This window comes from Bufo bufo, chromosome 2 (assembly GCF_905171765.1).
Source record: "Bufo bufo chromosome 2, aBufBuf1.1, whole genome shotgun sequence".
NCBI lineage: Eukaryota > Metazoa > Chordata > Amphibia > Anura > Bufonidae > Bufo > Bufo bufo.
In genome coordinates this window covers 511,821,248-511,844,354 of record NC_053390.1, presented here as the reverse complement: position 1 = coordinate 511,844,354, position 23,107 = coordinate 511,821,248, and the positions used below count along the sequence as shown (strand labels likewise).

General features: G+C 44.4%; 1 protein-coding gene across 2 annotated transcripts in view; it reads right to left on the bottom strand.

Moving 5' to 3' along the window:
• Nucleotides 1-9,571: 9,571 nt before the first annotated feature.
• Nucleotides 9,572-23,107, bottom strand: part of WRN (WRN RecQ like helicase) — a 230,960-nt gene continuing 217,424 nt past the window's right edge. For both annotated transcript variants that reach the window (XM_040417879.1, XM_040417880.1), the window contains 2 exons: nucleotides 21,414-22,675; nucleotides 9,572-9,583 (listed from right to left, as the gene is read on the bottom strand). In XM_040417879.1, the coding sequence (XP_040273813.1) occupies nucleotides 22,568-22,675 (108 nt within the window). In that variant the 3' untranslated portion in view covers nucleotides 9,572-9,583; nucleotides 21,414-22,567. The remainder of the gene's footprint in view (nucleotides 9,584-21,413; nucleotides 22,676-23,107) is intronic.

Sequence of the window (23,107 nt, the reverse complement as noted above, 5' to 3'; positions counted from 1 at the left end):
GTTCTAGATACATGAGTTTTGCACATGGATGAATAGAAGTGTTGAAGTTGGAGATATTCAAAAGTGTGTCTAGGGCGAGTAGCAGAGGGTTCTATTAACTGGCTCAGGGGTTTCAAAGATGACCCATGTAGAACATGACAGAATCGGAGAGGGCGCAGGCATGTGCCTGTCAGGAAGGGACGAGGGGAGTGATTGGAGTTAGAGGACCCGTAGCGTCAATGAGGGAGAGGCGGTTATTTATTGAGGCAAGTATCGCAAGGGTGTGATTGACCGTGAAAGATGGGCTGGGGGCAGAAACGCTAGACGACCCAATCAGCCATGTGGACCCATGTCTTAGTGGAGTCCACTCTCAGCAGATCTAGAAGTCTGGCATACGCCGTGGAGTAATAATACAACCTACAGTCCGGCAGACCCACCCCTCCCGGCTCCTTGGACCTAGTCAATATTTAATATTTTATCCGTGGCTTGCTTGAGGCCCACACAAATCGCGTGAAGCAGCGTCTCATCTGCAACCAGTAGGCTGACGGCAATCGGATAGGGGTGGTCTGTAGGAGGTAGAGCAGTTTTGGCAGTAAGTCAGGATACTGACCCTACCGAACCATGAGAAATCGCGGCGATGCCAGGAGTCCAGATCCGCCTGGAACCGATGGAGAAGCGGAGAGAAGTTCATCTTAAAGAGCTGGGAGAGGTCCGCCAAGACTTTTATGCCCAGATATTTTATTCCTGCGGGCGGCCAGGTAAAAGGGAACGAGGATTTGAGGGAGGAAACTAACTCCTGGGACAAGAAGACGTTCAGGGCCTCAGACTTGGACATGTTTATTTTAAAGTTCGTCCATTCGCCAAAACCCGTGAGTTCACGAAGTAAGGACGGGAGCGCAATTCGTAGGTTAGTTATGTACAATAAAAGATCATCCGCAAAGGCTGCGCATTTATGCTCCACTTTATCTATCTTGACTCCAGCAATATCCGGATTCTCACCGATAGAAGCGAGGAGGTTCTCCATCACTAGGACATATAGGAGGGGGGATAGTGGACAGCCTTGACGAGTGCCATTGCGGATGAGGAAAGGAGAAGAGTAAGTGCCGTTGGTATAGACTGAAAATTTTCCCCATGAAATCCGGGCCTATTCCCAACCCCAAAAGGGCAGTTCGAATCGCTTGCCAGGAGACGCGATCGAAAGCTTTTTCCGCGTCGAGGGATAAGATCATGAGGGGGGTGTTAGTAGTTTTTGCGTGGTGAATAATGTCTAGTGTTCTGAGGGTATTATCGCGGGCTTCCCTCCCGGGGATAAAGCCTACCTGGTCAGGGTGTATCAAAAAGGGTAGGAACGCATTTAGTCTGTTGGCGAGCAGTTTGGCAAATATTTTAAGGTCCACATTTAGTAAAGAGATAGGGCGATAGCTGGCGCAAAGGTGTGGATCTTTGTCAGGTTTAGGGATGACTGCGATGTGGGCCATGGTAGATTGCGCCGGAAAAGGGCATCCAGAGGATATAGCGCTGAAGACCTTCAATAGAAAGGGGTTGAGAGGAGTTGAGAAAGATTTATAAAAACTGGCGGTAAATCCGTCAGGGCCTGGACTCTTGCCTCCTGGTAAGAACTTGATCACACCCTGCAACTCTGTCTCTGTGAACGGGGCCTCCAAGCTGGCGATTTGTTCAGTGGACAATTTAGGGCCCAGAGTTAGTGGTCTGGAGGTCAGGTCAACCTCCGTATAGTGGGAGCCAGGAAGGTTATATAACCGGGAATAAAAAGAGTGGAATAAGGAGGCGATTTCCTCATTAGTGTGCACCATATGGCTCTTCGGGTTTTTGACAGCTGGGACATGGGAAGCAGCAATATGACCTCTGAGAGCCCTCGCCAGCAAGCGACCGCATTTGTTGCCATACTCGTAAAATTTACTGCGACAAGTTTGGATCATCCGTTTGTAAGACGCTTCCAGGAGGCGCCGCACGTCCATGCGCGCGTTCTGAATGTCACAGAGAACGGACTGGGAAAGGGCTCGCTTATGAAGGAGCTCTAAGGACGCGACCTTCTGCAGGGCATTTTTCAGAGTGATGGCCTTTTCCTTTTTAAGGCGGGTACCGTGCTTGACGAGAATCCCACAGAGGACACATTGCATGGCCTCCCATTGCATGGGGAGGGAGGTAGGGTCTGAGGCATGATCAGTAAGGAAATTGGTTATAGTGGCTTGAAGGTCCGCAGCACATACTGCGTCCAGGAGAAGGGACTCATTTAACCGCCAGGTCCATTCGTTTCTGGTTAAGGAAGGGAGCGTCAGGGAACAAAAGACCGGGGCATGATCAGACCACAGAATATTACCAATGGACGTGGAAACTAGCCATGAGAGGGCGGGCTGTTGGACAAGGATATAATCTATTCTGCTATATAAGGAGTGGGGAGCTGAGAAAAAAGTGTAGTCCCTATCTGCGGGATGGTGAATGCGCCATGGGTCATACAATTGTACTTGGAGCAGTGCTCTTTTCACCTTTTTGATGGCAGCATAAGAGAGGGAGACCCTACCTGAAGAATTGTCGAGCGTGGGGTCAAGAGTGAGATTAAGGTCACCACACAGCACGAGCGTTCCGCGAATCAGGGGTAAGACTTTGTCAACTAAATCTGTGATAAAGGGGACCTGATTACAATTAGGAGCGTAAGCGTTGAGAAGGGTGAATTCCCGACCGCCTATAAGAAGTGCGAGGATCAAGTATCTCGCCCCAGGGTCAGCAACGCATCCTAGCACCTGATGAGCCAGAGATCTGTGGATCGATATGGCGACTCCCTTAGATTTGCTTTCAGCGTTATTCGCAAGGTGCCAGGACGTGTAGTTAGGGGCCTTACCTTCTTTGAAGTGGGTTTCCTGGAAGCATACAATCTGCGCCCTTTGGTGGTGAAAGTGATGGAGGACCTGGGATCTATTCTCAGGAATGTTGAGGCCTTTTGCGTTAAACGTCGCAATCTTGAGTGATGTCATATCTGTAGCAAAAGGGAAAAAACACAACAGACAAGGGGGAGGATAAACAAACAAGGGAAGAAAAGATAAGGAAAAGGATGAAACGGAAGAAAGGAGAAGACAATAGGTATCTAACTATCCGGATCAAACAGATCCAAAGAGACAGTCGCTAGGGATCAATCAATCCCCAGAGGGTGCCTCAGACTATTTGGGGAAAGTGACAACCGAGAGAAAGCGAGCCAGCTCCAAACTCTGGCCTGAAACAATTATGATAATAACCATGCCTGCTACTAAGAGGGCAAATGAGAGTCAAATATGCTAGGGCGTCTCACTAGCAATGTAACGGGATTCTCAAACACGGCAAACTGCACGGCTTCAGGTGCCCATATCCGCTGTGGGTGGAGATCTGCCACCATGGGCTGGGGAGCGACGCTGCCTCCGTCTAGAAGGGGTCGGCAAGGTTGCTGTCGGCGACCTGGAATTGACAGGCAGGAGTGGGCGGATGCGACCCTGTTGCGTTGGTGTGGGTTGAAGAACAGAAGGCCAGGGGCCTAGATCAACCATCGGGAGGTTCAGGAGATGAAGAAATTCAGGAAGGTCCACAGGTTTGCGGAGTGTCGCAGCGTGTCCTTTGGGACCTGCGTAAAGGGCGAAAGGATAGCCCCACCTGTAGGGGATGCCTTGTTCCCTGAGCAGATCCAAAAGAGGTCGTAGGGTAGCTCTCTGGGCCAAAGTATGACGGGAAACGTCCTGCAGAAGCTGGAGAGGGGATCCCTCATATGACAAAGGCGAAGACTGCCTAGCTTTGTTCAGGATTTGTTCCTTGATCACGTAGAAATGAATTCTACAGATGACGTCCCTCGGTTTAAAACCATCCGGGTTGGAGGGTCTTAGGGCTCTATGCACTCTATCAATTTCTATATGAGAGCCCGGCGGACGACCCAGGATTTTGTTAAACAATCCAACTATGGTGTACAGGAGGAGAGGTGCCGTCACCGATTTTGGCAGGCTTCTAAGCCGTACGCTGTTATGACGTTTGCGATTTCCGATGTCATCCAAGTGCTGATGTAAAGTATAGAGCTGGGCTTTATGAGCTTGGACGGTATCTTGTAGGGCCGAGACCGTGGCTGCTAGAGATGTGTGGTCTTGAGCGACAGAGTCAATTCTGGAGTCAATCACAGCCATTTCAGAGCGGACCTGTGAGAATTCTCGCTTGCATTCCTGCAGTATGTTAGTGGCAAAGCTGGAAAAATCTGCTTTGGTGGGCAGTAAACAAATGAGAGTGCGCAAATCCGCCATCGTTGGCAGCCTGGCTTCGTCGCCAAATAGATCTGCTGAGGCAGGAGGGGCCCCGACTTGGGGGGAAATATGTGTGAGGCCTGGTCTCTTAGGGGACACCCCGGACGGTGGCTGGTGGGACCCGTCCCAAGAGGATCCAGTGGACCACTGCGGTGAGGCAGCTAGAGAAGGCCCAGGAGAGTGGGAGTGAGGACAGAAAGGGTCCAATACATCAGGGAAGCCTCCATTTTGGGGGGCTTCCCCAGGAGGGAGTTGAGCGCCCACGGGAATGTCCAAAGGGCTCCGCTGGAGAGTGAAGAGGTCCGCGCCACTTGATAAGGGCTTACCAGGCCAGAAAGGGCCGGCAAGGGGCCTCAGGGCGCAATTTCGCAGGTTGGTGGGGTTCTCAGCCCCTAAACCCCCGTTGTTAGGGTTTTGTGGCGAGCTCCCTTGACTGACTTGGGAGATGTCCGGGATCAGCACCGCAGCCGCGGCATGCGCTTGTGGATCCAGGTCAGGTGCCTGTCAGCCCGAGGCCCGGAGAGGAGGCTTTCCGGGCGAAGAGAAGGGGCAAATCCCCCTGCGAGGCTGCCAGGGGAGCCGATGGTCGGGCTCTACCCTTCCTAATCGATTTTCCCATCAGGAGAGGCCGGATGCTGATAAATATCGCCAGGGATGCAGAGGAGCTCAGAGAGAACACGTCCTCATTCGCTTATGGCTGGCCACGCCCCCCAATATATCACTTTTTAAGTGCCTTGCTAGCAAAAGTATGTTGGCATGTGGCACAATAAGAAAGAACCAAAAAGGCCTCCCTAAAATGCTGCTGGGGCAAATGCTTAGGGTAGGAGTGAGCAGAGGACTTTGTAGCGAAAATAAATTGTGCATTATTAAAGACAAAAGAGATGTACTTATGTTAACCACAATACATTGTGACATCAGAACCCGTGTACCTGTTAGAGATAGTGGCACTTAAACCCCTAAACCAGTGTGCATTCAAGAATATTATAAATTTATGGGAGGGGTAGACCTGTCAGACCAGGTACTCAAACCCTACAATGCCATGCGAAAATCCAGGAAATGGTATAAAAAAAACTTGTGGTGTACATTACACAGGTTGCATTATATAATGCATTTGTGCTTTACAGAAATGCTGGCCAAGAGGGAACTTTTCTTGAATTTCAAGAAAATGTTATAAAAGGCCCTCATATATGGGGAACAGTAGGAGGCAGACCACAGTACCACTTCTACACGTGAGGCAGCAAGGATAGTGCCAGGACAGCACTTTCCCAGTGAAGTTTCTCCCACTGCAAAAAAGAGCAAGCCACTAAAACATTGCTGTGTGTGTTACAAAAATGGAATCAGAGAGGAAAACAGCTATCAATGTGAAACATGTCCATCAAAACCTGATATTTGTATGAAAAGATGCTTCAAAATATGCCATACTTCTTGTGATGTATAATTTTATACTTTTACTTTCATAAAACCCTTTTTTATCCCTTCCTGTTGCCCAGTGAGAATTCATATTTTCTAAAAATCTTAGCCCACCTTGTCTAAATTATTTCAACTAAATTTAATGTACAAATTATAATGAAACTAAAAATCCACTATACCTCTAAATGAATACCTTAGTGTGCGTAGTTTCCAAAATGTGGTCACTTATTGGGGGTTTCCACTGTAGGGGTACCTCGGGATCTATTCAAATGAAACATTGTGCCTGAAAACCATTCCAGCAAATTCTGTCCTCCAAAAACCACATAGCGCTCTTCCCTTCTGAACTCTGCTGTGTGCCAATATATTAGTTTACAAACAAGTATGGGTCAGGGACATATTTAATAGTAAACGGTTAATAAATTGTGGGCATGCATTTTCTCCTTTTACCCCTTGGGAAATGTAAAAATGTGGGCCTAAAGCGACATTTTCTTGTCAAAAATGCAATTTTTCATTTTCATGGTCAAGTGTTTCTAAATTCTAGAAAACCCCAAAGTGCTCACTACCCCACCTAAAATATTCCTTAGGGGGTTTGGTTTCCAAAATAAGGTCACTTTGTCGGGGTTTCTACTGTAGGGGTACCTTAGGCCCCTTTCACATGAGCGAGTATTCCGCACGGGTGCAATGCGTGATTCGCACGCATTGCACCCACACAGAATCCAGACCCGTTCATTTCTATGGGGCTGTGTACATGAGTACATGCTGGCCCCATAGAAGTGAATGGGGCTCCGTGAAAATCGCATCTTGCTTGCAGATGCGATTTTCACGGATGGTTGCTAAGAGATGTTGTTTGTAAACATTCAGTTTTTTATCAAGTGCGTGCAAAACGCAATAAATCGCATTGCACCAGAGCTATAAAAACTGAACAAGTGAACACGATCGCAAACAAAACTGAATGTACTTGCTTGCGAAATCATGCATTTTTCACTGAACGCATCCGCACCTAATCCGCTGACACTAGTCTACAAGGGGCCTTAGGGTGTCTTAAAATGGAAAATTAGCCCTGTAAAGCATGTACCTATTGTCTCAAATAAAGTGATGATATGTTGAAAACCTGCAACTGGTGAGTGCCGCTGATTTTTTCTATTTTCTCAAGTGCACTATTATATCCGCTATTCCAAGCAGGCACCTCCGCTTTGCCGCCTGACACCCGACTTTCACAGAGGACATTTATTTATTATTACCAGCGTGTTATAAGGGGAGTGGTGCCGTCTGGACTATCTTTATCTGTGGTGCCTAAAAATTATTTCACAGAAATCTGCCATCTAAAAGCCATTTGGTGCTCATTCCCTTTTTAGCCCTGCTGAGTGTCCACACAGCAGTTTACAACCATATATGGGGTGTTGTCGTATTGAGAAGAAAATTAGCAACAAATTATGGGGTGCAATTTTTCTGTTACTCCTAGTGTAAATGAAATGGGCCTACAGCGACAGTCTCTTGCCCAAAAAAAAAAAGCAATTTTTCATTTTTATGGTCAAGTGTTTCTAAATTCTAGGAAACGCCTTTTGGACCAAAGTGTTCACTACTCCACTTAAAAAACTCCTTAGGGGTTTAGTTTTCAAAATGGGGTCACTTTTTGGGGGTTTCCACTGTAGGGGTACCTCAAGTTGTCTTCATATGCGATACAGCTATCAAAAACCATTCCAGCAAAATCTGCCCTCCAAAAGGGCACTCCTTCCCTTCTGAACCCTGCCATGCGGCCGAACATCAGTTTTTTTTAGCCCATATGGGGTGTTGCCATATTCAGTGGAAAATGGGTATCAAAATGTGGGGTGCATCCTGTTTCCCATTGTGAAAGTAAAAAATGTTGGCCTAAAACAAATTTTCATTAAAAAAAAATAATTTAAATTTTTCATTTTCACAGCCAATTCTATGAAACATCTTTGGGGTCAAAGTGCTCACTACACACCTTGAAAGATTCCCAGAGGGGTTTAGTTTCCAAAATGGGGTCACTTTTTGGGAATTCCACAATCGGTACCTCAGGGTGGTTCATATGCGACGTGGCTCCCAAAAACCATTCTGGCAAAATCTGCTCTCAAAAATTCTTATGTTGTTTCTTCCATTCTGCGCCCTGTCGTGTGCCCATAAAGCAGTTTATGACCACATATGGGGTGTTTCTGTAAAGTGCAGACTCAGGGTAATAAACATTGAGTTTCGTTGTTAACCCTTGATGGGTTACAGAAAAAAATGGATTAAAATGGGAAAACTGCAAAAAAAAAGTGAAATTTTGAAATTTCACCTCCATTTTCCTTTCGTTCTTGTGGAACTAAAATGGGGTCATTTATGGGTGGTTTCTACTATGTAAGCCCCACAAAGTGACTTTGTAATTGAACTGGTCCTTAAAAAAGCGGGTTTTGGAAATTTTCTTAAACATTTTAAAATTTCCTTCTAAAATTCTAAGCCTTCTAACGTCCTAAAAAAATAAAATCACATTTACAAAATGATGCAAATATAACGTAGACACATTTGAAATGTAAAGTAATAACTATTTCATGAGTTATCAGTATCTGCCTTAAAGGCAGAGAAATGTAAATTCAGAAAAATGTGAATTTTTCTATTTTTTTTTTTGCTAAATCTTGGTTTATCGAATATATAAAAAGTGTATGTATGTGTGTGTGTGTGTGTATGTATATCTGCTAAAGGAATCCGCACTGTCGCATTTACAATCACGAAATTTGGCACACGGTTACATCAGGTGTCCAGGAAGGTTTTAGACCGGGTCTCAGCTCTCTAGCATATACCGTTCCTGAGATATTCCCAAAAAATGCATTAGCCTTAGTCTCCACATGCATACAGGTTTACACCAGGTTTCCATAACAACCCAGCGATTTTTCTTCACTGCTGTAGGTCAGCTTTAAAGGGGCAGGGCGCTGTGGATGACACTGTTAACGGAGCGGAGTGCTGTAGAGGTCACAGTTCAGGGGGCAAGTAGGGTGGCCATTAAGGCCACCCTCAAAAGATAGACTTAAAAACCCAGCCCCCAGGTAAAAATCTACTTCTGTCAGCTGCAGGGGTGGGAGGGAGGGTGACTTTCTCCCTGCAGCTCACGCTCAGACAGCACAGTGCTGCTGTCTGAGAGTGAGTTGTTCAAAAGGACATCCTTGTGTTCGTCCAGGCCCTGCACCGGATTGTCCGGCCTAAAACCGGACCTCTGGCCACCCTAGGGGCAGGCTGCTGTGGAGGTCACAGTTAAGGGGACGGTCCATTATGGAGGTCAGAGTTAAGGGCCAGATTGCTGTAGAGGCCACTGTTAAGGGGACGGGGTGTTGTGGAAATCACTGTTAAGGATATGGGGTACTGTGGATGTCACTAATAAAGGGGCGGCCGCTGTGGAGGTCACTGTTAAGGGGGTGGGATGCTGTGGAGGTCTCAGTTAAGGGGGCAGGGAATGGTGGAGGTCACAGTTAAGGGGACGGTCCGCTATGGAGCTCAGTGTTAAGGGGCCGGGTGCTGTAGAGGTCACTGTAAAGGGGCGGGGTGTGGTGGAGATCACATTTAAAGTGAACAGAGCTCTGTGGAGGTCAATGTTAAGGGGGCGGGTTATTGTGGAAATCACTGTTAACGAGATGGGGTACTGTGGAGGTCAATAATAAAAGGACGGCTGCTGTGGAGGTCACTGTTAAAAAGGGGAGGGAGCTGTAGATGTTACTGTTAAGGGGCAGAGGTCAATGTTAAAGGGGCTGGGTACGGTAGATGTCACTGTTATAGTGGATACTGTTGATATCTTTTAACGACACACACAAACATTAAATGAAATAGATCAAATATACCCTTGTGAAGCCGGGTCCTTCTGCTAGTTTAATAAAGGTGAAAAATATTGACTCAAATTTATCACTGTCATGAAGTACAATGTGTCACAAGAAAATCTCAGAATTGCTTGGATAGGTAAAATCGTTTCTAAGTTATTACCACTGATAAAGCCCTAAATTAGGGCATTTTAGATACACTCTGGTGCTCCAAATCAATGTACCCCCCCAGGGGGTACGCGTGGCTGAGAGACTAGACGCTGACACATAGATGGTCAATGCAATTTCTAACTTTTATTACATGGGGTAAGCGCATATACATCTTCAGAAGAGGGCAGTCCTCACTGAGGCTTAAACATTGTTTCATTGGTCAAAAAGGAAGAAGAGATAAGAGAGAGAAGATAATACACCAGCATCTGCGCACTGGGCCCTACTTTGGAATGTGAACTAATGTAAACATCTGGTTACCATCGCCATTTTGTAATGGCTTCTATTCTAACAATAATACTGCATACGTCATATGTGACACTTCAAAGAGGTGCTTCTCTATAGGCAGTGAATAATATATACATATCATCGAGCCATATAATTGGCTTATGCACTCCTTCACTCTCTATATAGCTCCCTTGTTGGGACGCCTGTACAAGGATGAGAAATCAGACAAATCCCATAGCACAGCTCTTTGCCCCCCCCTCTCTTCTCCAGTCTTGAAACAAAGAGGGGGTGGGTGGACACTTGGAGAAGAAAAAGTTTTGGGTACGGTTTTGGCCATCCTGAAAACAAGTCATCACATATCAATACATACTCATACATGCCCACCTTGTGTAGTTGAAGGTAGTCTGCAAACGTTGAAACAGATACAAAAAGCAAGATGTGTTTTTTGGGTACCTTAACCACCTTGCCCATGTTGTTCTGGGCAGAAACCATTTATCCTTGAGTATGTCTGACTGGTATAGTGCTGAACCCTGGGGCGTACCATATGCTACGTACTGAATCACACATAGCAGTTTTGTCTGGTGCATCACTCCATGGGTTGCCTGTGCCATCGTGGAGTAGAGGGACCTGGGAAGGCAAAGTTTCCCTTCTTATTTGTAGTCCCCCCTTTTTCATCCACCAGTCCCTTTCCTCCTTCCCCATCTGGTTCTGTAAGGTCTTAAGAACTTTCGGGAGACAGGAGGAGTTATTTCAGGGACCTGAACTGTGGCCACTTAAGACAGGGGTCTGCTTAGGTAATTTGGCAGCCATTTTTGCCGCCTGATCTGCTGTGGCTTTCCCCTTTGCCTCCTCTGCATCTGTTTACAGTGGCCTTTCGTTGCTATCATCACCTCTCATGTTAGTGACAAGAGGGCTTCCATCAGAGACCTCACTGCTTCCCCATCTTCGATGGGTTTACCTGAAGCGATCAAGGAGTCTCTGACTTTCCATATGGGCCCATAGTCATGGGCTATCCCAAAAGCACACCTGGAATCAGTGTAAATGTTGGCTGTTTTTTCCATCTGCATATCTGCAAGCAATCTTCAGAGTCTTTTAGCTCCACTTCTTGAGCAGACATGTGTGGTAGTTAACGTTTAATCACCACTGCCCAACCTGTGTAGTACCTGCCATCCTGGCCATACCTCGATCCATCCACAAAGAGCACATGATCTAGATTACCTAATGGCTGATTTACCAAATCCCACTACCTCTTGTGACATCATCTGCAAACAGTCAGGAGCCTCTTCCTTTGAATCTGGAAGAAAAGTTTAAAGTGCAGTGCCCTAACTCTTCCCTCCCCCCTTGGTCCAGAGGCAACAGGGTGGCTGGGTCCAAAGTATTACACCTTTGGAGAGCAACATTGTCAGGCAACAAAATGGAACACTGCATTCTCAACTAACGGCAACAAAACAATAATTTGGATTGTACGTTCATCAGGATAGATGTAATATCACCATCACTTTGTGGTTCAGAACTATCTCAGAGCTTTCATCAAGCATAGCTAGTACAACTACTACAGCTCTGATGCAGAAAGGGGCACCTCTGGCCACGGGATCAAGTCTGACTGAATAATATGCTACGGGGCGTTATTGCTGGCCATGCAGGTGGGTGAGGACAGCGGAGTCATGGCCACTCACTTCATAACAACACAATGTAAATGTAATAATCTGATAGGCCCAGTGTGGGGGAACACAAAATTGACTCCTCCCTCCGCTCCGAGTCATCTAAGTCCACCCCTTTCAGTCGGACACTGTGGTCCTCCTTTTGTCCGTCAGTAATGTACCAGCTGTCCATTAGAACAGCTCTGATGTTTAGCACAACACTTAACATGTAACACGTAACTTCAAACATTGAAACAAACAGATCTGACAATACAGACATGAACACACAAAGGGCCCATAAGAAACTTTTCATTGACTTCGATAAAAAAAAAATGTACAGCTTGATCAATGCTGTTGGCACCAATAAAAACCAAAAACTTCCAAGAAAAATAAAATAAAATCCTCAATGCGCATATTTAAAAAAAAAAAAAATACTGTACTCCATACGCATTCATATACATTTTCATGTACTCATTTTTATTAACAGCTCATAACCACGCCCTTACACATAAAATATGAATTGCATTCACAGCTCTGCTAAAAACATCCATCAGTCACAAAGCCACACCCATTCACATTCCACTGAATCATTTATGTCTTCCAACCTAGCCACACTGTTTTCATCCCAAAACTTGCAGCACAGACAAACACAGCTTTCCTGGAAACAGATAGCCACACCACACCCAGAATTGCTGATGGTCTGTCGCTGTAAGACAATATACATGTTGTAATCATACAGTCATTTTGTTAAAAGCTGGATTCCCACAGTACACTGCTTGGGAAAGAAGATTATTGAACAATTCTGTCTTGTATAATATATTACACATCACTTACTCTGCATGATTCCCTGCCCCCATGATTCCCTCCTCCCTTCAACATCACAGGAGTTCTAATGCCCACAGTCTGTAAGCTCTAACTTCACAGTTTCTTACACATTTTCATCCCTGTTGCCATTCTTTGTCACATTTTAACTTTCAATTCTCCATATCACATCCTATAATCTCCCTCTTCCCTCGATACTAGCTAGGGGCTGTATTTTCTCCTTCTTCATAATACTGGGACTGACCCATTTCAATAGCAGTATTTCAGACTGACACACACAAAACAGGGGAGTAAAGAGGCACCTTTAACCCTTTCCTCCACAGACAAAGGATTCGCCCTCCCTCTGGTTGGCTCAAATCTGACTATCACGTCTGACTAGTCAGCTGGGACTCCCCGCACGTCTCAGGCGGCTCCGTCGCGTCTTCCTGGGGTCAGGTCAGGTGGAGAATATCTCCGCAGTCTTCCCTTTCAGGTCATACGGCTCCACGCGTCTCCCTGAGGTCAGGTCAGGTGGAGAATATCTCCGCAGTCTTCCCTTAGGTCAAAGGGTCATAAGACTCCCCGCCTCTCCCTGCCAGGTCAGCCGGAGTTTACTTTGTCCCACACCTCGGCGCTACAGCGCCCCCTTCCAAACCAGGAGGTTACTGTCCCCTCCCTTTGTCTGTGGTTTTACCGTCTGTGCTCAACTCACTCCTCACATAAATCACAGACACTCACAAAACATATACACACCAGAGTGATCTATAATTTCAGACTATTGGTTCTATAGACTCCAAGCTTTCAGCATTACAGCCGACTACTATACTTCCATCGGTACCACCTCACAGCAGACTGAGCTTGACGAAGTAAATAGCAGAAAGGCAGATGAGATAAAAAGTTCTCTCACCTTTCTTTGAGGTTGCAGTCCTCTCCCCTCTGCCGTTCGTCAAGCTCAGGGGCCCGTCTTGTCAGCTGTTGGATGCTACTTTCGCTCAGAATGCCATCTGGGGTGCCATTTGATAAAGCCACCCTAAATTAGGGCATTTTAGATACACTCTGGTGCTTCAAATCAATGTACCCCCCCCCCAGGGGTTAATATCCACGCGTGACTGAGAGACTAGACTCTGACACATAGATGGTCAATGCAATCTCTAACTTTTATTACATGGGGTAAGCGTATATACATCTTCAGAAGAGGGCAGTTCTCACTGAGGCTTAAACATTGTTTCATTGGTCAAAAAGGAAGAAGAGATAAGAGAGAGAAGATAATACACCAGCATCTGCGCACTGGGCCCTACTTTGGAATGTGAACTAATGTAAACATCTGGTTACCATCGCCATTTTGTAATGGCTTCTATTCTAACAATAATACTGCATACGTCATATGTGACACTTCAAAGAGGTGCTTCTCTATAGGCAGTGAATAATATATACATATCATCGAGCAATATAATTGGCTTATGCACTCCTTCACTCTCTATATACAGTCTTGTGAAAAAATTAGGACACCCTTTGAAAGCATGTGGTTTTTTGTAACATTTTTAATAAATGGTTATTTCATCTCCGTTTCAACAATACAGAGAGATTAAAGTAATCCGACTAAACAAAGAAAACTGAAGAAAAGTCTTTTCAAGATCTTCTGTAAATGTCATTCTACAAAAATGCCTATTCTAACTGAGGAAAAAGATAGGACACCCTTGCCCCTAATAGCGAGTGTTACCTCCTTTGGCTGAAATAACTGCAGTGAGACGGTTCTTGTAGCCATCTACCAGTCTTCGACATCGGTCTGAGGAAATTTTACCCCACTCCTCAATGCAGAACTTTTTCAGCTGTGAGATGTTTGAGGGGTTTCTTGCACGTACAGCCCTTTTCAAGTCACCCCACAGCATCTCAATGGGATTCAAATCTGGACTTTGACTTGGCCATTCCAGGACTCTCCATTTCTTCTTTTTCAGCCAATCTTTGGTTGATTTACTAGTATGTTTTGGGTCATTGTCATGTTGCATGGTCCAGTTCCGCTTCAGCTTTAATTTTCTAACTGATGGTCTCACATGTTCTTCAAGCACCTTCTGATACACAGTAGAATTCATCGTGGATTCTATGATGGTGAGCTGACCAGGTCCTGCTGCAGCAAAGCAGCCCCAAACCATGACACTTCCACCTCCATGCTTCACAGTTGGTATGAGGTTCTTTTCTTGGAATGCTGTGTTTGGTTTACGCCAAACATGTCCTCTGCTGTTGTGTCCAAATAATTCAATTTTGGACTCATCTGTCCAAAGAACATTATTCCAGAAGTCCTGGTCTTTGTCAACTTTATCGCTGGCAAATGTCAGTCTGGCCTCGATGTTTCTCTTGGAAAGCAAAGGTTTCCTCCTTGCACACCTCCCATGCAAGTTAAACTTGTACAGTCTCTTTCTGATTGTAGAGGCATGTACTTCTACATCAACAGTAGCCAGAGCCTGCTGTAGTTCTCGAGATGACACTTTAGGGTTTTTGGATACCTCTTTTAGCATCTTGCGGTCTGCTCTTGGGGTGAACTTGCTGGGGCGACCAGTCCTGGGCATGTTGGCAGTTGTTTTGAAAGCCCTCCACTTGTAGACTATCTTCCGGACAGTGGAATGGCTGATTTCAAAATCTTTTGAGATCTTTTTAAATCCCTTCCCAGACTCATAGGCTGCTACAATCTTTTTTCTGAAGTCCTCTGACAGCTCTTTTGCTCTCACCATGGTGCTCACTCTCACTTCAACAGTCAGGAGCACACCAAACTAAATGTCTGAGGTTTAAATAGGGCAAGCCTCATTCAACATGCAGAGTAACGATCTACTAATTATGTGCACCTGGTGTGATATACCTGTGTGAGATCTGAGCCAATTTAAGAGGGAATACATGTGAGGGTGTCCTATCTTTTTCCTCAGTTAGAATAGGCATTTTTGTAGAATGACATTTACAGAAGATCTTGAAAAGACTTTTCTTCAGTTTTCTTTGTTTAGTTGGATTACTTTAATCTCTCTGTATTGTTGAAACGGAGATGAAATAACCATTTATTAAAAATGTTACAAAAAACCACATGCTTTCAAAGGGTGTCCTAATTTTTTCACATGACTGTAGCTCCCTTGTTGGGACGCCTGTACAAGGATGAGAAATCAGACAAATCCCACAGCACAGCTCTTTGCACCCCCCCTCTCTTCTCCAGTCTTGAAACAAAGAGGGGGTGGGTGGGCACTTGGAGAAGAAAAAGTTAACTCATTACAGTCCTAGAGATACAAAATATAGAATAAAATTCACACATCTTTAACACCACATAAGTCAAACATGTCAGATTTGCAAAAAAACGACCTGGTCCTTAAGGTGAAAAATGCTTGTATCCTCAAGGGGTAATTTACGGAAGGTTCTTCCTACCTACTGGAGGTCACAAGGGCAGTCCAGCACGTACGGGTAGATGACCCCCATTGTCTTACAGAAGATATGATATTAAAGGAAACACAGGTTCCCTTTAATATCATATTCTTATTGCATCTCATTAGCTTTTATTTTTCCAGTACGTGGGAAGACCCTTACAAAAATTTAAAACACATGTACAAGAACACATAGGTAATTAAAAAAAATCCTTGTTTCTCTGCATTTTAAAAAAGGTTTATGGTAAAAATCCTAGAGGGCTGAAATTCATTTGTGTCAAGTTAGGCTATTTTCACACTAACATTTTTGCTGAATCCGGCAAAGCTCAGCAAAAACGCTTCAGTTACTGATAATACAACCATCTGCATCCGTTATGAATGATTCCGGTTGTATTATCTTTAACATAGCCAAGACTGATCCGTCATGAACCCCATTGAAAGTCAATGGGGGACGGATCCGTTTTCTATTGTATCAGAGTTAAATGGATCTGTCCCCATTGAATTGCATTGTGGGTCATGACGTCTTGCTCTGCATCTCATGACAGAAAGAAAACCACAGCTTGCTGCGGTTTGCTCTCAGGTCTGGGAACGCAACCAAACGGAACGGAATGCATTTTGGAGCATTCTGTTCTGTTCAGTTACATTTTGTCCCCGTTGACAATGAATGGTGACAAAACAGAAGCGTTTTTCTCCGGTACTGAGATCCTATGACAGATCTAAATACCGGAAAATAGAAACGCTAGTGTGAAAGTAGCCTTAGTGGGAAAGAAATGGAGAGGAGGAGATCCAGTAAAACAAATCAATCAAAAAGAGGTGGAGTAGATTTATTGTATGAACTTACTGCAACCTGATGGTCTGAATATAGACCTGAATCTAAAACCATTCATTACTTGACGTGAACAGAGCAGAGGAGAGTGCGGTCTCAGGACTAGTTTTATGAACTAAGAAAGAGTGTGTTCATTATAAGTAGAAGGGTGGGGTATATGTAAAACCAAGTATGGTGTTGAGTAATAATGTTAAGGGGGAACTCCAAAGAGGACTGGTTGCCAGAAACATGTGATCGGTTTAAAAGAATTGAGAATGAGGAATTGTTTTATGAATTATAAATGCATTTTTAGTAGTAATTTTACATTTGCTATGTGTGTCTATTTTATTTATTGGTACTTGTGATTTATAAGGAATTGTCAATTGTAAAATTGGAATGAGCTATGCAAGACCTGCTCATATGCAAATAGGGGCGTTATTTAGGATTGAATAGCATGGAAGATACTAAGGCCCTTGAAAAAGCATGGCGAAACCTGGGTCGGGCTTGCCAGGACATCTGGTTTTATATCATATCCTGTAAGTATAATAAATATCCTTGGCTGAACCTAGTGTTGCAGTACTTCACTACCTTGGATCTTCTCTAGTTTGTCTCTGAGAGGGATTACAGGAGGAGGAAACCAGGAGAGAGAGGCAACGCAGACAGCTTGTGTGGAGAGCAGCAACTTGGTCTTCCCAGCTGCTTTGGATTTCTGGTTTGGGATATCGGCAGCGCGGATCTAAATATCAGGACCAATACATTGTTATGCCTAGTGCAGGGCATGACACAGGAATTCAAGAAACGCCAAAGTTATACAACTCCCCCTGAAGCTCTGTATGATTTATAACAAATGTATCATTTTCTTAAAGGGCATCCGTCAGCAGATTTGCACCTATGAAACTGACTGACCTGCTGCATGTGCACTTAGCAGCTGAAGGCATCTGTGTTGGGCCCATGTTCATATGTGCCTGCATTACTGAGAAAAATTATGTTTTAATATATGTTAATAAGCCTGTAGAATCAATGGGGGTGTTGCTATAACACATGGAGGCTCAGTGCTCTCTGCAACTGCCAAGCCCTCTGCACTTTGACAGGGCCAGGCAGTGTAAACCTGGACTTCTCCTTAAAAGGGTTTTCTGAGATTTTAATACTAATGACCTATGAGTATCTGATCGGTGGTGGTCCGACACCCAGGACCCCCATTGATCAGCTGTTTTGAGAAGGCAGCGGTGCTCGCCAAGCACAGCGCCGTACATTGCATAGTGGCTATGCTTGGTATTGCAGCTCAGCCCCATTCACTTCTAGGCTACGTGACGTCACTGGCCTAGGAAAAGCAGAGAGAAGACCGCAGCGCTCACAGGAGCACCATTACCTTCTCAAACAGCTGATCAGTGGGGGTCCAACTTCAGATACTGATGACCTATCTTGAGAATAGGTCATCAGTAAGAAAATCTTGTAAAACCCCAGTCTTGCGTTGTGCTGTGCACTTCAGTATCTGGCACAGATGCAGTACAGGAAGGAGGCTTGCAGTATGGAAGAGAATTGCAGGAGAACCTCTTTCCTGTTCTGCATCGGCTACTGAAGTGCACAGCACAGCGCAAGACTTTAGGAGAAGTCACCTTTACACTGCCTGGCCCTTACAATCAAAGTGCAGAAGGCGCATCAGTTGCAGAGAGCTGAACCTCTCGGAGCAACAGCATCTTCCCCCATAGTCTTTTTTATTGTCAGTAAGGCCTCGTTCACATCACCGTTTATCCTTTCCGATCTCCGGAAAGTTCTCCTGCATGCAGAACTTTCGTCTCCGCTCAAAAATCATGTTCTGAGCAGACACTGAACAAACCCCATTATAGTCTATGGGGTCTTTAGGCTCCGTTACGCTCAGTTATCTGCAGAATCCGTCCTCCTGCTCCTCAACAGAGCCGGAGAACGGAAAGGAGAAACGGTGATGTGAACGAGGCCTAAACGGTGTTCTGCCCTTCTGCAGAAAAAAACTGAGTATATTGAGACTGCCTCAGTTGTGAGCTCAGGATGATCCTGGGTTTTCCACAAAATAATGTCTAGCATTGAAGTGCAGTAGCTTGGTTAATACAAAGCGAGGTGGAAAATCAAGGTGATGTTTTCTGTAGCCAAGCTTGAAAGAAGTCTCTAGGATTGCCCCTTCGCTTTTTCAAACATACCAACTAAACAGAGCCTTTTTTCCAAGGTTCTGTTTTATTCAACTCCTAAAAAGTCTGCAGTTTTTCCTGAGATCTTTCTGGAGTGGAGGGATCTGATCCCCCAGAGTGCTCACTCTGGCTTCCACCTTTGTCAGTCTCTCCTTCACCTTTTCTACATCATGCCTAACCAAGGCCATCTCCTCTTTTAGCCCAGCTATGAGTATATTTAGAAGCCAGAGTGGCATTGCAGAGAAACTGCTGTAAACACATCCCGACTACAGAATTGTGTCAGGATTATGTGGAGGGAATGCATTTACCACACTGCATTTAGATCCAGTCTCTGAGGGAGATGAGGATCTTGTTGCAGCTGGATGGCAGAGCGCTATATTGGGGGTTTCACAGCCACGTCCAGCCTCCCCCCTTTCCAGGATTTATCATCACTATCCTCTGGGTTGGCCTGGTTTTCCAATGCTGCTTCAGGGGCTTTAGATGCAGAATGGGCAAATCACCCAACCACTTCCAAAGTTGTCTCTGGACAAAGTTTCCAGAGTAGGTGCCATATTGGAGGGTGCGCTGCCCTTTCTGGGCCTTTATTTTTGCTATGGGTCACCATAAGGCTGAAGCCTACAACTAAGGGCTCATGCACACAACTGTTGGCGTTTTTGCGGTCCACAAATCGCAGATCCGCAAAACACAGATATTGGATATACAGTCGTGGCCAAAAGTTTTGAGAATTACATAAATATTGGAAATTGGAAAAGTTGCTGCTTAAGTTTTTATAATAGCAATTTGCATATACTCCAGAATGTTATGAAGAGTGATCAGATGAATTGCATAGTCCTTCTTTGCCATGAAAATTAACTTAAACCCAAAAAAACCTTTCCACTGCATTTCATTGCTGTCATTAAAGGACCTGCTGAGATCATTTCAGTAATCGTCTTGTTAACTCAGGTGAGAATGTTGACGAGCACAAGGCTGGAGATCATTGTCAGGCTGATTGGGTTAAAATGGCAGACTTGACATGTTAAAAGGAGGGTGATGCTTGAAATCATTGTTCTTCCATTGTTAACCATGGTGACCTGCAAAGAAACGCGTGCAGCCATCATTGCGTTGCATAAAAATGGCTTCACAGGCAAGGATATTGTGGCTACTAAGATTGCACCTCAATCAACAATTTATAGGATCATCAGAACTTCAAGGAAAGAGGTTCAATTCTTGTTAAGAAGGCTTCAGGGCGTCCAAGAAAGTCCAGCAAGCGCCAGGATCGTCTCCTAAAGAGGATTCAGCTGCGGGATCGGAGTGCCACCAGTGCAGAGCTTGCTCAGGAATGGCAGCAGGCATGTGTGAGCGCATCTGCACGCACAGTGAGGCGAAGACTTTTGGAAGATGGCCTGGTGTCAAGAAGGGCAGCAAAGAAGCCACTTCTCTCCAAAAAAAACATCAGGGACAGATTGATCTTCTGCAGAAAGTAAGGTGAATGGACTGCTGAGGACTGGGGCAAAGTCATATTCTCAGATGAAGCCTCTTTCCGATTGTTTGGGGCATCTGGAAAAAGGCTTGTCCGGAGAAGAAAAGGTGAGCGCTACCATCAGTCCTGTGTCATGCCAACAGTAAAGCATCCTGAGACCATTCATGTGTGGGGTTGCTTCTCATCCAAGGGAGTGGGCTCACTCACAATTTTGCCCAAAAACACAGCAATGAATAAAGAATGGTACCAAAACACCCTCCAACGGCAACTTCTTCCAACAATCCAACAACAGTTTGGTGAAGAACAATGCATTTTCCACCACAATGGAGCACCGTGCCATAAGGCAAAAGGGATAACTAGGTGGCTCGGGGACCAAAATGTTGACATTTTGGGTCCATGGCCTGCAAACTCCCCAGATCTATATCCCATTGAGAACTTGTGGTCAATCCTCAAGAGGCGGGTGGACAAACAAAAACCCACTAATTCTGACAAACTCCAAGAAGTGATTATGAAAGAATGGGTCGCTATCTGTCAGGAATTGGCCCAGAAGTTGATTGAGAGCATTCCCAGTCGAATTGCAGAGGTCCTGAAAAAGAAGGGCCAACACTGCAAATACTGACTCTTTGCATAAATGTCATGTAATTGTCGATAAAAGCCTTTGAAACGTATGAAGTGCGTGTAATTATATTTCACTACATCACAGAAACAACTGAAACAAAGATCTAAAAGCAGTTTAGCAGCAAACTTTGTGAAAACGAATATTTGTGTCATTCTCAAAACTTTTGGCCACGACTGTATACACTTGACCATATATTCTACTTTTTTGCGGGGCCGCGGATCGGGCATATAGAAGTGAATGGGTCTGCATTCGACCTGCAAAAAATGTGGATCAGATGTGGACAAAAAACACGGTCATGTGTGTGCATGAGCCCCAAGAATGAAGATATCAAGTACACAAATTGCCTGCAGTAAGTTCCCATGGTTAGGACACAGCAAGATCTCTGGTACAGCAGGATGGAGCAGGATTGTCAGTAGGCGTGAAGTGTCTCATGTGTTCATACATCTTTAGTCAGGCCACTCTCCTTATTTCATTATTTTACACGTGTCTGAGCCTTTGTTAAAACATTTTCACTGGCCATACAACCTTGTTATTCACATGCAATTAGTTGCTTATGGGAAGTCTTCTTTAAATGGTTTGTTAAATAAAAACTAGGACAGCCCCTGTAAATAGTCTAAAACAAAAGAATCGATACCACTTTTCTGCCCTTCTTCCTGCACTGCACTCAGGTCCTTCGCGCTTCTGTTTGTTTGCCTGACTGCAGCGGTGATGTTCTGAGCATACAGGTCCTGCTGCAGCCAATCGCTGGCCTCAGCGGTGATATCTCAGGCCAGTAATTGGCAGCATGGTGACCTGTGTGCATGTAACATCACCGCTACAGCCAGGAAGATAATGTCAGGAACAAGGAAGACTGGACAGCAATGCTGAAATAAGCAGGGGAGAAAAAGGGTGCGGATCCAATCTTTTGTTATTTTTGACCAATTACATGGGCTGTCCAAGTTTAACTCAGACAACCCCTTAAAGCATTGCACTTCATTCTTAGTGCTTGAAACCCTGTAAATGTAATACAATTAACCGTAGCCTCTGTAGTGATAAATTCTGGTGTTTTATATACATGAAAAGATTTACTGTTACTTTTCTTTATTTAACAAGTTCCCAGAAAACGAATCAAATATTAAAAAAACATATTGTAATTATTTTGGTGAAAAAATGCTAGACATATATTTTACATTTATATATTTACACAATATTTGTTCTGCTGATAACTATGTCTCCTAACTCCTAAATCATCATGTAAACTTGGATCAGAGGAACAAGTTTTTGGTGGCCATAGGTAAATGGGTGATAAGTGGCTGTCATATTGTACCACTTATATCCCTGAGGTACAAAAGATCAAGCATGTTAAATCTAATATGACCCTTCCTTGTAACTCCTCACAGTAGACACTGGGGGACCGTCATGCTTCGCTCATACACCTTAGAGTATTGTTGGCCCCACACTACAAGTATGCACACTGGTCTTTACATAATAAGAAAATTACCAACTTGCAACTTGGCTTCTACCGTATATTACAAAAAAAATTAGCTTAGAATTCTCAATGTTGTGCCATTCCTCTATTACTCCTACTAGAAGTTTATGAATGAATTGCCAGTTAAGGGATGGGGGTGACCCTGCCCCTATCCAATCAATGCTGCCAGTGTCAGAGGGTGGAGGGAAACAATTGATAACACTCAGATGGACCAATACTGCAGACTGCTGGCAATCCATTAACTTTAAGTAGGATTAATAGAGAAACGGTATTGAATCTAAACATACGACAGCATATAAAAAAAAATATAATTCAAGCATTCATCCAAAAAGGCCTTTCTTCTTCACAGTTTTGGCTTTTTTGATATTAGATGACCTTGCAGTTTCTTTTGGAGCTTCAAACCATCCAGGCAGTTTTCTTTTTGGTGTCTGAAAAAACAAAATAACCAAATTATGGTACACAGCAGAATGACAAATGGGCTTGTTTGGAAATTCTAAATATGTTGGTTTCCTAAACCCTTCAGGACCATACAGCTTTTTGGATTTTTTATCTCACCATTTTTACAGAAAGATGGGAAAAATTGTAGCTTTTACAATTTCAATGTATATATATATATATATATATGTACATTTTTTTAGGCAGTTTTTCTTTATTTTTGGTGGGATTTTGGGTCAGTGGCCTTTTTTCCCTAATAAGTAGCATGTAGCCAGGTGTGGCATTTTTTCCCATAGGTTTCTCTTTAGGACTTGTGCGTGAAAAAATGTGACTCGGGAAAAGTGGTGCCTTAAAAAACCATTGCAACAAAATCTGCAACATTCACACGCCAAAAAGTGCCATATAATTCTTAAGAAACAGCCCCC